The sequence below is a fragment of the Lagopus leucura genome, unplaced genomic scaffold (assembly GCF_019238085.1).
Source record: "Lagopus leucura isolate 7727_CA_CO unplaced genomic scaffold, USGS_WTPT01 Super-Scaffold_100026, whole genome shotgun sequence".
In the NCBI taxonomy this organism is placed as follows: Eukaryota; Metazoa; Chordata; class Aves; order Galliformes; family Phasianidae; genus Lagopus; species Lagopus leucura.
Genome location: NW_024962277.1, coordinates 5,057,564 through 5,072,063, shown reverse-complemented (window position 1 = coordinate 5,072,063; position 14,500 = coordinate 5,057,564). Strand labels below are relative to the sequence as shown.

The 14,500-nt window shown below is 41.7% G+C and overlaps 1 protein-coding gene across 10 annotated transcripts in view; it reads right to left on the bottom strand.

The window, feature by feature from the left end:
- WNK2 (WNK lysine deficient protein kinase 2) overlaps positions 1-14,500 on the bottom strand; it is a 105,541-nt gene that overhangs the window by 21,654 nt on the left and 69,387 nt on the right. For 9 of the 10 annotated variants that reach the window (XM_042880105.1, XM_042880102.1, XM_042880100.1 and 6 more), the window contains 12 exons: positions 13,366-13,415; positions 12,489-12,654; positions 12,291-12,407; positions 11,976-12,143; positions 11,702-11,747; positions 10,453-10,569; positions 8,559-9,649; positions 6,778-6,850; positions 5,042-5,097; positions 4,282-4,964; positions 3,030-3,244; positions 733-948 (listed from right to left, as the gene is read on the bottom strand). In XM_042880105.1, the coding sequence (XP_042736039.1) occupies positions 733-948; positions 3,030-3,244; positions 4,282-4,964; positions 5,042-5,097; positions 6,778-6,850; positions 8,559-9,649; positions 10,453-10,569; positions 11,702-11,747; positions 11,976-12,143; positions 12,291-12,407; positions 12,489-12,654; positions 13,366-13,415 (2,998 nt within the window). The remainder of the gene's footprint in view (positions 1-732; positions 949-3,029; positions 3,245-4,281; positions 4,965-5,041; positions 5,098-6,777; positions 6,851-8,558; positions 9,650-10,452; positions 10,570-11,701; positions 11,748-11,975; positions 12,144-12,290; positions 12,408-12,488; positions 12,655-13,365; positions 13,416-14,500) is intronic. The other variant, XM_042880103.1, reaches the window with a different exon arrangement.

Here is a 14,500-nt window from a genome sequence, read left to right as displayed (position 1 = left end):
CCGTACACAAAGGATGCAATAACGGCAAAAGAGAACAGATAGATATTTTGTAGATTAGTTTGGCAGGATGTGCAATGAGAGGAAGGTACTTTAATCATCATTATAACTTCCACTATGCATGGCAACAAGATCAGTCAAAGCCTACAGAGGTATGCACTACACAGAAGTACCAGAAGTCGGGACTGGGGAACAGCCAATCTACTGCTCTACAGTCATTTCGCTGGGCTTCCAAAAGCATGCACAACGTTAACCCCTTAGATAAAGGAGACATAACTTGGTTCTACTTTTTTTCCACACCTCAGAAGGATTAGTACTTTATAATGAGGATCTCCAGGTCTGGCCATATCAAGGCGCTAAAACAACAGCCCAAAATGGACCATGGGAAACAGTCTCCTATCCGTCTTCATTTGTTAATTTTTTTTCTCTTCCCTTTCTATTTTTTCCCTTTAAGAAATCCACAAGGCAGACTCCAGAAAAAGTGTCAGTAGCACTGCCGGCAAAGGTAGAAGGTATTTCCTACCTAAAATCTAGTGTGCCTCCTTGAGTGTTGACTCTGAATACTTTGTGAGATACTGTATTTTTGTTCTCCTGACAATACTGCAGTGATATTTTTAAAGATAAGCCTGTAATTTGGATTGCCAAATCCACTCCTAAAAGTTCAAGCATAAGGGAAGCAAATTGATTTTAGCATGTGCTGGAGGATATGCTGAACAGCTGGTAGGAAAAAATCACCTTGGCCAGAGCTTGCGTTCGCATCACCTCCTTCGGGGCCTAAGCCGGAGCAGATGTCAGAAGACAAAGAGGCTTTGACAGAGCACGGCTGCTGTGTCTGAACAGACTTCCCAAATGTGGCTGACACAGAGGAAGTTACTCCTGTGGTTTCGAGAGATCCAGGCTGAGCTTTAGTTGTCTCTTTGTGAGGTGAGTCTTTAGAGTCTGAAACATTACCTGAAAGAACAAAAACAAAACACAAGCAACAGCAAATGCTAGGAAACTGCTGAAGAAATATCAGTGCCTAAAAACAACTGCCCATCTGTCTCCAAGAACAGCAGTCTACAATTCTGAAGTACCATATGAAGCACAGACTACACAGATCACCACCACCACCAAATAGTTTACATGCACTGTCACTGCTCTTGATCCTCCAAGAAGCTTGTGGGGTAAGTTTGATTTTTATAGTTTCTTTTCTGAGTTTTTCAGAAGGACTGGAGTCAAGAACTCAAAAAGCACTGTTTAGAATTGCAGAAGTACCTGATTAGGACAATGGAGGCACAAGACGACTGAGCAGAATAAGTAGGTTTGCACTCAAACCTGAGGTGAAAGCAAGTCAGTGGAGAAAAATAAAAAGCTGCTGAGAAGACATGAGGATTTTTTTTCTTTATAACTATCTATCTATCTATATATACACATCTCTATACAAAAATTTGTATCTATATATCTATCTATATAGGTATATTGGTAAGGAGACATTTAGCAAGATAGTAGCTTCGTAATCATTTGTGATACAGATTCAACAACAAAAGCAACTAACGGAGGCAATGCTAATTAGCTTATATCCATAACTGCATGAGACTACCTGCCCTTCATCTCTGAGAAATGACCTCAGAAAGCCCCAGAAATGAGGAGTCTAACTAGGTAAGGGCGAGAAGACTCGGGAGTGAATACAGGTTCTCAGAGTAATGAGAACTTCAGTCAGTGCCTCAGAATAGTGAAAAATAATAAAGAAGAAATGCAGGAAGGAAAGCATGCACCAAAGAAGCAACATAACTGAGCAGACTGCCATTCTCTAATTTAAATGGTGTTTAAGAGGAGGACATTATAACTCAGAAATAGGCTGAAATTCTTTGAACTAAGGCTTTTACCTTGGCTGATATGAGCCAAGGTCCATGAGCAGAAACAGAGAGATATGGGTTCTCTCTGTTAGACAGAAAATGGCTACAGACAACCCAAGAACAAACTGGCAAATGGATGGACAAAATCACAGACATTCACAGAATCTCACCACAAGGAAGAGAGATAAAACCTACGCCGGTTAGCCAAGCAGCAGCAAAATGGTTATGAAAGACTGAACACTGCTTCAGATCCTGTATGCAAAAATACTCTGATTTGAGATGGAGCACAGAACATAGAATCATAGAATCATAGAATTACAAGGTTGGAAACAACCTATAAGATCATCTAGTCCAACACTTTGCCTCTGAATCTGCTTTCCCTGTCTTAATTGGAATCCTTAATTAAAAGCAAAACCCTCTAAAACAGTCTTATAAGAATTCCATTGCATCAGCCTTGCTAAGCAGATCTGTAAAAGTGATGTTGCAAACGAGAGCCACCAGATTTGAAATACGGGGTCAATATGGAAGCATGCTACTCTCCCACAGAACCGTATGAACTAAGCTGAAGGAAAATTAGCCTATTCTACATCCTGCTGAAGAAATAGGCACTGGAGTGTATCAATATTTGTTATCTGTAACATCATCTTCCTACTTTCCAAAGAGATCATGACTCAAGATTGTCATATTGTTTGAGAGCATTTGAGAAAATCTCAAAGTATTTCAAAGATGGTCGAAGCATCCATCACAGATTTTATTAACTGTTTTCTTATCTCCCACTCTTGGGGGAGCAAATACAATCCCATCTTATTTATATAGCATATTGTAGGAAAAAATAAACAACAACACGATACAGTACCCAATCAATAGAGGACAGCAGCTCCTAAGAAGTGAATACAAACATCAATAAATTGCATTTGGAGAAAAGATGAGAAAATGTAACCAGGCTGTATTCCAAATTAAAGTGGGATATTGTTTGTCTGCCAAACACTGTCAGCAAATGCAGGGAAGGTACAGTTCAGCATGGGGCACTGTAACAAGATGGTCTCAAAGGAAGCCCACTTCAAAACCATGCAAACTTAAGACACCATTTTAAGAAGAAAAAAAAATCAGTAACTTTTATGCAGTCCATGCAATTACACAGCAAAACCATAACAGCCAAAACCAACAGGGAAGTGGAAAGTAACCTAGTGCACCTACTTGTGCTTGATGTTCCACTCCTGAGCTGTTGAACCAGAGGGTTTAATAGTTTTCCACCTTTCAATTTATTTTTGCTGGTTCTTCGTCGACGGCCGCTTGGTGGGGCTGAGTGAAGGAACCCCATGTTGGGAGGGAGGGGCTTCCCTAACCGAATGTACAGAGCCTCTATCTCGTTCTTCTGCTGAGTCTGAAGTTCGGCGATTTCTTTCATATGCCTAAGCATAAAAACAAAACGTTTGCTAGCGTGTATTTGATAAAGCACCACACGTTGGCAGCAGAACTAGCTGTGAGATGAAACAAAACAACCTTCAATCATAAAAGCTACCCCACAGCGTGCGAAGTCAGAACCACCTACTTAGCAAAGGTGGCGGCTGACTTCTCATACACCGATTTGTAAGATAGAGCCCTAGGTAAAAGATTTCAAATACGCTAAGTAAAAGCAATCAATTTCGGAATTCTGATTTAAAGTTGCCATAAAGTCAGTTTTAAACTTTTTGTATTAGTGTAGCTCTGTATAAAAAAACGTGCAGCACCTATATTCAGCAAAACCATTACATCGTACATTAAAGATTTTGCTTAGATTACCAACTAATGCTAGCAATTACCCATCGCATGTCAGGAAAGAAAGGAACATTAATGTTTTAATAAAGCTGTGAGAACTGGCAGCACAGCAGACTACTGAGGCTTCTCAGACCTCCCTGAGATGGGGCAGATTGCTGAGGTTTAGGCATGGTGTGAGGTGAAGATTTTAATTCAGTATCTGTTAGCAGGTATCTCTCAAAAGAGTGACATCACGGACAGTGGTGGGTCTGTAGGTTTGCCAGTCTGAAGCACTCTTGCAGAGAAGGACATGAAGAGAATGCCTTACAGCTCTCTATGCAGACATCCACACTAGTTATGCGACCTTATGCAGCACCCACACTGGATCCTACAGACAAACACATCACAAGTGCTACCACTTGCTGCTATATCAATGCAGTTTTTAAGCAGGGAAATTGGATATCACAGCAGAAGTTCACTGATTTAAAAAGAATTATTCTACTTCCAAATGGAAATGGAAAATAAAGTGAGGCATAAAATGATGCAGGATGACATTCAAGGGAAGGTCTCAGTGATGCCTGATTTGCTCAGGAGCATTTTACTCACTACAGCTACGCAAAACACATTTGCTTAGCACACACAGATACCTAGGCAGAGATGCCTAGGTATCTCAATGCGTTCTACCCCAATACTGTTCGCAAAACCAACATACTTTTCTCTCAAGTTCTGCAGTTCTTTCTTCATGTCTGCATCTTCAAATTCAGAGTCATTGTCACTGCTCATGTACGATGACTGCGAGTGGAAGGACGTTATGTTGATGGTAGGAATCTTTGTTCCCTGCCCGTTCGGTGAATCGGGGCCTTGGGAGCCCGCTTTTCCAGTCCTTTGCAGAAAAGCTGCTGCTTTTTTAATTAAGTCAGAGGCTGCGCTGCTGCTCGGAGGGGACGGCTGAGCCGCAGCAGCCTGTCGATGGAAGGGTTCCTCAGCAGAATCACTCGAGCCCTGGTCACAAAGGACATCAACAGATGAGGCTGTCTGCACCCGTCGGACAGCTGTCTTCTGGTCGGGGCTGGAAGGGAGCTCATCCAAATAGACGTCCGGGGGCGCAGAGAACCTTAAGCAATGCGGCGCTGCTAAAGTTAATTCATCTTGCGTGCTGCTTACTGAAAACCTGCCAATAGTTTTGGCTGGTGTACCACTATCATGAGTTCCAGCCTGTTTTCCATAGGAACCGGAGTCTAGAGAGTCATCCCTTTGAAGGTTATTTATCACCCCATCTGCTGTCGATAGCTGCATTACATTATCTGTGTGCGTAGATGAAGTTGTAGCCTTTGCCTTCTCGTTCATTTTAGAAGTTTCCATCTGTTTAGCTATGCTCGATGATGTAGGTGCAACCTGGAGAGAATAACAGAGGTTAATTTTGAAAGTAACTGTAACAATCAGATATAAAACTATGCGTGGTTTCTGGTTACCTGGAGGAGGCCCTTTGCTGGAGTCACAGGAGCTGGAGTGATGCTCGCAGCTGATCCTGGTTTACAAGTTGGAGAAAACAACAAATTAATGTCTGGAATGGTTTTGCATAAAGCAAGCCAATGGCAAACTCAAGGGTAACAGTGCAGCACTAAGAATGATGTAAATACCAATTCCTTGTAATGCAGAATCTAGGATTTTTTATTTTATTTTATTTTTTTTTAATGCAGGAGACAGTAATGATAACAGTACAAATTACCTGCAGGTAGACACTGGCTTCAGTCTATTCATTTGGGGAATTCAAATAATAAAAAGAGTGTGAAATTTCTTAAGCCAACTGGAAAATTTTGGAGGGGAAGTAGAGTGAAATTTGCATGGTGCACTAGACCTGTATGACCAAGGTATTCTTCGTGTCTTGAAAAAATAAGTAATTCCTCTCAGATATTCACGCATGTAAAATGCTGCATTTGACCACAAATGGACCATTACTTTACACCTTTCATTTTACAGGTACCCACACCAACAATTCAAAGTGTCTGAAATGAAGTTAAACATCACACTGCTGAAAGCAGAAATTACAAGCTTAGAAAATGCCATTTGGACCACAAAATATGTGAAAAAGCGTAATAATGTAGACAACACTATTTCACCACTTGGGCCTCTGCTTTTGAAGTTAAGGCAGTGTACACAAGCTTTTTAGAAAGCTGCTTTCTTACGGCACACAGTGAACATACAGCCTTCATATTTCTGAAACAGCGAAATACGTTCTTGCTTTATGGTATCCAAGATACATTAATTCTACTACCCAGTGCTACATTTCACTTATACACGCTCTTTTCCACCTTTAGTGAGACAAATTAACACATGAAACTCAGAGCTTTCCTCTTGCACTGACCTAAGTGATGGACTCCAATGAGCCATGAACATATTTGGCAATCTACATGACTCGAGGTCCCTTATTTATTCTAGGAGTACTGCACTTCCCTGCAGCTTGAAGAGGCAGTGCGTGAGCTCCAGCTCTGAACCAGCCAGAGGTGCTGCAGGCTCCAGGTGTGCCAGCAAAGAACTGTCTGCCATCACACAAATGTGGCACTGCTTTGCCATCACAATCTCAAAAAAAAAAAATGACCAGCCCTTCCTCACCCCACACCTGTGACAGGGGCAGGAGTTTCAGGCTCCTCAACACTCAAGGCTTCCCATGACTTGCAAGACAGGTAAAAGGAGCATTACAACCGCTCAGTTTCTTACTGCTGCTCCTACTGCGTTACTTTGGAAACTGCCATTATATCTGCGAGTACTTAATGAAAAGAACTTCTTCCTAGCTCTCCATAGGAGTCTCAAACATCTTACAAGCTTCTCCCCAGAGATGTTACCCTCAACCACATGATTTTCATCAGCTCCTTTTTACGCAGCCCCAAAAATCCAAGGGACTTTCTGTTCAGATGTTTTAATGGCACCAGAAATTTACTGTTGAGATCACAGACTTCCACACAAACACCCTATACCATAGGCATATATTACCTACTTATGGTTTAAAATAAATCTGCCTGCGAGGCAGTTTATTTCTAGGAAGCTTGGCAGGAGCGAGCTATTTAATACTTGTTACATTACAGCAGGGTCAGCACTGCGCCGGGCACTGCTGGGCAGTTAACCAAGAGCTAGCAGCAAGGAGACACAGGAGAGGACCGGGCACAAGTACAGATCCATCACTGCAGTTCAGCACTGAAAGGAGCATTACCTCTTTGGCTTGCTGACCCACCTCTTGCTTCCAAGGACTCAGTCCCAACGCCTGCGGCCTCAGACTTTTCAAGCTTTCAGTAAAAAGAGAAAAGAAAAGCATTTCAGCCTCCAGCACAAAGCCCATGCATTCTCATCCTCTCTTTCTCTCTCTCCCCCCATCCCTCTATACTCACACTATCGTGCAATGTGAAACTATTTTATATTGTTTGTGGAGATGGCCTCTTAGCTTTTCCTTTAACTCCCCCATTTTTTTTCTCCCTTGGAAGACAAAGAGGAGGCAGAATCACAGAGGAGACTGCAACCTAAGTCAACATTGGCACTGAATTATAAATGAATTTTGGTTTTGTTCTGCTTCGCTTTTCCAGCAAAACCACACACTTTGCATCCATCTCTTCAGCAAGTCCCAGATTTCAGAAGGACTAGATTCAATTACTGGAGAGAGACCACCTTTCATAAACAAGGCATTGTAACTGCAGTAGGTGGTCATTAATCACCACATAGTTCAAACCAGTTGTTCAAATGCAGCCATACTTCCATAAAATACTGCTTCTTTCCAACAGTTCACCCAGCTGACACTTTATGAAACTGCCTCATCCTTGACAGTGGGGATGGGATTATCTCCAGAAGTCTTTTCAAAGAAGGTAAACACTGATCTCCTAGCAGAAAGTGCTGCAAACCTTTTTATTTCATGAACTCAGCATTTAGTCTGAGAAACTGCAACACATATCCAGAGTGAATGGTGACCCAAGCCACCAGTAAACTAAGTAAAATTAAAAACACAACAAAACCAAAACAGGAAAGCTCAGCCTTCCTTAGCTATTTCCCAGGAAGTCAAAAGAGGTCGCTCCTGGAAATGGGCAATCATCTACCTATGGAGTCTTCCACCAGCTGCAGCACTTGTGTGCAGTGTCCTGAGGTGTTTATTTTATTCTGACTTAGAAAGCAGGTATTGTAATCCCTGCCAATAATTTATATTAGAAAAATCCTATAAATATTTGATGTTCGGTGCTACTTACTGTACCTCATTTTCTAAGAGAGAGCAATATAGGCTGTGTTTGGAGCCTGTGCTATTTCAGTAAGCAACTACATATTCTAAAATTGGTCATAAATGCATAATATGCAAATTAAACATTTACTATTGCTAACTTTGTGATAACAATACAAAGCAAAACTATTCATAGCCTATAATCAGTCTTCAGAGGAGGTCTGTGAAACTGCTGTGATTCCACCTCATTCATAAATGGGACACTCTCTGCCAGCTCCCTGCTGCTGTGTGCATTTGCTGTGGTATGAGGCAAGGGTGAAGCAGAACATCCCCATGTAACCAGCTACACATGCAAACGAGGCACAGACAATACCACGTCAGAGCCAGCTGACCAGACAAACACTTTCTTCCCTCTTCAGAACTTAACGACTATTCCCATGATGCGTATTACCGTAAACTACAAAATGTCATATTTCTGCCTGCTTTAGAAACAGGATATGATGAGAAATGTGAATTAAGATATTAAATAGCTTAAAAACCCAAAGGAAAAATTTGGCTTTCACTGGTAAATGCTTATGTAAAGTGAGTCAAGTTCTAACTTTACGAGATGCACTCTAAGAGAACATTCACAATGGAAAGCAAGCAGCGACAAAAGGTAATACACAGAGGAGCAGATGTAAAATGTTTAGAGAAGCAAGAAGCCCATACACAGGTTATACTACAGACTGTTTCTGGGCTCTACTTTGGTGGTGTCCATGATTTAGAGATACAAAGGGCAAAGTCACTGCACTAACCAATGCTGGGTAAGGTGCGACCTCAGGTGGCACAGCTGGCACAAACTGGGCCTCAGCAGCTTTCACCTCCTGGCAGCTATCTGTGGTGTTATGGCCTGGTTCTCTCAAATCCAACACCAACTTGGGATCTTCGGTGAATGGTGGCAAGTTAAATTCACTGTCTGCCTGTTCCAGTGGCACAAAAGCATCTGGAGTTCCTGCTGATGCAGAAGAAGTCGGGACATATTCCTGGTAAAGTAAGTTGCGCAATTTCTCATCGAGGCTTTTTATTGTATTGTCAACGAAATCCACCCGGGGTGGCCCCTCTCCATCAGACTCCACAGTGCACGGCTGCTGCTGCTGCTGCAGCAGGCTGATCCCCACGCTGGCGCAGGTGACAGGCTGTGCCTGGGACAGCATCACGTGCTGTTGGGATGTGGCCATGGACACCTGAGTGGGGCTCTGAAGTTGAGATCCTGCCAGATTGAGAGACTCGGATGCAACAGATGCAGGAAACACTTGATTCACAAAGGAGTGCTGCACCACGCCGGGCTGGCCGGCCTCTGGCAGGTGAGGGATCTGGGCTGCAGGCTGCCGCTCCAAAACAACAGCATCTGAGAGCACAGGGAGCGGGCAGAGCTCTGCTGCCTTGGCAGGAGCTGGCGGGACTGCTTTGGGCGGCCCGACACTGCAACACGCTATCTCCACGTCAGGGATACACATGGCCTCATCTGCCTGCTGCTGCGCCTGCTGAGTAGGCTGGGCAGCCAGGGAAGCATCAGCAGGCTCCTCCAGAGGGGCGGCACCTGGGGCTGGAGTGCCAGGTGGGGCAGGTAATGCTGCTTGCAGTAGAGAACATTCCGGCTGGCCTCCGTTAGCAGCTGCCTGCTCCAGGATGTTTGGAGCAGGTCCTGGCGGCGCTGGAGCTGAGAGCTCTGCCTGGCTCGGCAAGCCAGCTGAAGATGCTGCAGCAGGAATTTGTGCCAAAGATGGAGAGGCCCCAATGGGGCTGTCACAGATGCTTGCTTGTAGAGGAAGCTGCTGACAAGCTAAGACACCAGGCGCATCCGGCACCGCAGAGTTTGCTTGCTGATCATCCGACTGCTCCAGGTCTAGGAAGGACACAAACAGCATTTGAACTCCTGATGGGCTGTACGAAGTGAAACAAAGTCACTGCAGAGCCTCTTGACTAGCTGCAATGACAACTACACCTAGCCTGAACTGTTCCCTACAGAAAAAATTAAGGCTGCAGTGACCCATCTGGATGCTTTCCTGTACAACTTACTCTAGGGAACCCGCTTTAGCAGGGGTTGGACTCATCTCCAGAGGTTCTTTTCAACCCCTGTGATCCTGTGATTAGAATTTCAGCCATGCTATAGTGAAAGGCAGACACTTAAAACTCTGGAACTTCCCCCAAACTCAGATAAACATTTCTAATTTGGTTCAGTACAATAAAGACACTTACGCTGTGTATGGCTCAAAGAAGGCTCTTCATCGAAAAAGACGCAAACTAATTTTGTGTGATAAGTGTTTCATTATCAACAGGAACGTTACTCAGCTCAACACTTGACCAAGGACAGGATAACATGGATTGTTCAAACTACGTGATGTCTCTGGCACAACTGTCTTCAATTGTTACAATGACAATGAGGCCTAGGCTTCATCAAGTGCACCTTTTATAGGGTAAGGAAGAAGAGCTCTTCTACATCTCAGGAAGTTTTCTTTATCATCCTGGAACTAGAAGCTGATGAATACACCTCTAAGCCAAGGCATCAGGGTCCATTCCTCCCCTCACCCCTTGCCCTTCTGAAGCCACCAGAGTTTTCTGAAGGACTGGGGTACTGAGGATCAAAGCCAAGAGACTTCCTTTCCTTCTGAGACAATGTTCTCTAAAAAATCTAAACTTTGTAAATACCTGGACCTTCAGACTGTTGTGCACCCTGAGGAACTGGTGGAGAAAATTCTGGTGCATCCGTAGTCGGGTTTTCCACCACAGGGCATATAATAAACCACCTTTTTCCAGTATGCAAAACTAGATATGAAAATAAAAAGTAAACAATAGTTTTGGTTTATTCCAGATCACCCATCATAAGCTAGTTTTAATTTTTATATTTATATTTAGAAAATCCAAATTCCTGTGGTAACAGCCAAGATTATAAACAATGGCTCCCATCTGATTCTCATCCCTGAGAAGCCAGTTTCTGTAAGGGAGACTGACACCACCTGATTCTGCCACACATTTATAGTAAGTTTATTCTCAAGTATTAATTATCCTTAGAAAGGTAATAATTGCATACAAGACAAATTTATGAACGGTTCTGCAAACAGTTAGCTTACTATGGAAAAAAAATGCCAGTCTGGTAAAGTTTACCCATTTTAACTTTTCTAAGTAGGAAGTGTTATAGCTAACATTTCTTTCAAGTCTCATCTCAAGGTCTGGCATATATAAATAGCAAACGAGAATTATACACACTTGGTAACATCCAGCATAAGTAAAAATGTTAAAAAAAAAAAAAAAAAAGTGCTAAAAAATGATATTACTTTTCTAGGCAAAAATAAACCAGGTATTTTTAGCAGAAGATCTAGTCGGTAAAGATCATCCAATTTCTGCATTCATTAAAGAAGTCCTGTGTTATCCTTCCTGCCCGTAATTAAGAATTTTTGAAACAATGCTTCCTCCATCGGAGATTTAGCTTTTTTCCCACGAACACACACTTACACAGAGATAAAAGGACCATCCCCTTCCCTTCCACTTGGCTATAAAACCCATAAGATGCAATGGCATGCAGACGCCCCAAACTCCCCTCAATAATAATGAGGTAGTTGAAAACGTATGGGTTAGAAATTTCAATTAAATTACCAATGCAAACATATCTTTTAACTTTCTCTTGCAGATGTAGTTATGAAAAGAGTATGCTTCTTGATTTTTACACCACTGATTATCTACTGTTGTAATTTAGGGCTTCCCTAGATGTCCCAGGTGTCAGTCAGCTTAGCCCTATGATCGTGAAGGTTGCTAACAGCAGAGATCACTGTTACACCCTTATTTCTAGATACAACCACCAGTAAAACTGGTGATATCTTCCTCAATCTAGAAAACTTCTGCATAAGTTAATCAGTAACTTCAAGCTAGAGATTAAGCTTTTATTCAAAAGCACATTTACCATTTTGTTGATACACAGGAGTCTTCACTTGAGATGGCCGCTTCTCCTATTCAAAGAAACAAACAACAAAAAAACACTGTCTTAGTATCGATGCAAAAGCAGCATTATTCCAAGGAACCTTTATATTTAAGTTTTAACTGAGTTAAAGAATTGTTTTTCCAGCTAAGAAACCTTTTTTGGTTTTTTTTTTTTCCTTTTGTTCAGTGCGGGTTGTGAAACTTCTTTACAGTAATTGGACATTAACAAAAAGGTATCAACCAAGAACACTTCTCACCTCATTCATTTCTGTTCCATCAGTATCCTGCTGGGGACTTGTTCCCTGATCAGAACTCCGTTCTCCTTCCGTATCTTCACTGAGCATATCTTCTGCTTTATCGATAATATCTTTCATTTGTTCAATAAATGTCTCTTTCTCACTCTGCAATATGAATTCATTCTCTACCTACAAAGTCACATCAAAACAGAGAAAAGAACTATAACTTTTTGGCTAATGCCCCATTCGGCTTGTAGCAAGCCCATATGAGAATAAACTGGTTAAGACAACATGTTACATCAAGAGCCTGTGGGCAGCTGCATCACCAAGTCTTACCATGTAAGTAGCAATTTCCTCAGGTGCATCACCATCCAAATCAAACTTAAAAGTCACCATTTTGTGATTGTGTGTTTCAAGCTGACACTCCACCATCTTATCTCCTGTGTTACAAACCTGCAAACAAAGATTAAAAAACAATTATTTCTGGCACAACTGAACTAATCCTGACTTTATCCCTAAAGAAAGAATACTTGCATTTAATATAGTCAGTTTGGGTCTGTTGGTTTTCTCCTGGCGTGAACGAGCACGTGTAGATTTCTTATGTTTCTTTGAAGACTTTCCTTCTTGTTTTCCACTTCCTATTGCTCCTTCGAAGCTGTCACTCATCTCTTTACCTGAAGCAACATCTGGACTCATGTAGCTTTGCAAGACAAAGGAAGAAATCCCCCAGAATGAAACCGTCATCACACAACAGAGTTACATATAGATAAGACAGAGGAAAATCAGACTACAAAAAAGTGTATATTCTGGCCCAGATTGAGCCAGCTCCTGAGAGATGCTCAGTAAGTGAAAGGAGCTCCTCTAAGTCAGGCATGTACTCTGGCTATCACACCTAGCAAGAAATGACCTCTCGAAGTTTCTGTCAGTACCATAAGGAAGTGCCGTCATTATTTCAGTAATTAATGCATTACTCGGCTTGAGTTCAAACTTGTGCACTGCAAAACCTCAGAATGAGCTCTGGCATGTTTTAATTCTTGTCATAATGATATATCTGAGTGGCTCAAAGTACAACTCTCACCAATACATCATCTCCTGTATCACTCTTGCGGATGGATCATTACAGAAGGTGATATAGGTGCACCCATTCCAAAGGGGAAATAAGCTACATACCCAATTACTCAAGCATAAAATGCCTTTGTACAGTTTTAATGGCATCAAAATCAGGGATCATACCACTTGAGTTATTTTAACAGAAATAAATTACTTGCTGAACTGAAATTTGTTGTACATATATCAAGGTTAGGATGCAATACCCAATCCAAAGACCAGGCATTTCAGTTAGCCTTATAAAGACAGAAAATTCACCCTCTAAAAAGAAAACATTTTTTTGCTGAAATGATTATAATGATACCTTTCACAGCTCTGTGACAGAGTTTGAAGTTTGTCCTGTATTGCCTGCTCCTAAAACATAAGAAAAAGTCATTTAAGTAAACATGTTGTACTGCCAGACAAAAACACCCTTAAGAAAGGTTTGTTGTTGAGATATTATTAATATCCTAAATCATTCTCTTTAACCTATTCATCAATTTTGAAAGTGCCCCATTTCACCCTCCTATCATCATTTGTGCCCAGAATCTCGTAGGACACCGGTGCGCCAGCTCCCTTCCCTGCTGCTGCTGCTAGAGCAGAAGAGGCAGTGAAAGAAACGAAGCGCTCCTCACCACAATGGAAAAGTTTTACTGCAGGACAAATTCACATCAATGCCTGATTCCTTTTTGAATGAACGTAAACTGTACACCAATGTGTTTTATTGCTTTGTATAGTCCACTGAGATAATATTAGGTATTTTAAGCATGCTTGGCTTATTGTGAGAATTTCTGACGAACTTCCAAATAAAAGACAGAAATCCTTTTCTTAAAAATACACTCTTCATATAATGCCCTCTTGGTCTCGACACAACAGAATTTTACCCTAAAAACTTCCCTGTTCCCTGGTCCAATGCTAGCCCAAGCATCAGTGGTGTTTCACCATGCACAGACCTGATAGGATGATGCCCTGCTACTACAGCCTCATTACATGTATGGGTAACAGATACACACACACCTGTTTGTATATAGCAGTACATGTACATACACACACATCAGCTTAATAAATATATATAATCATATATATTTATAAACATGTATAACACTCTTCCATAGACACGGTTACAAACAAACCCCTGGACTGACACCACTGTATACTCATACCAGAAGAGTTTTTAACTGTAGTTAAAAGCTTTGAGGTTTAACCACCCCACACTCCTCATTGCTCATAACGCCACTCACTGCCATGCCAAAATTGACTGCAGTTTCTATAAAACTGCAAAATTAATGAACAGTGAGAACACAGACATAATGTATCTAGATTTTAGTAATGCACTTCATCAAGTGCCTCACAAAATCTCATTTGCCTGATCAATCCAAATTGGTTTGGATGTGAGTACTGTGACACAATTTAACAAAAGACAGATAAAAGCTAATGGCAGAGCAGTAACAAAACATGAC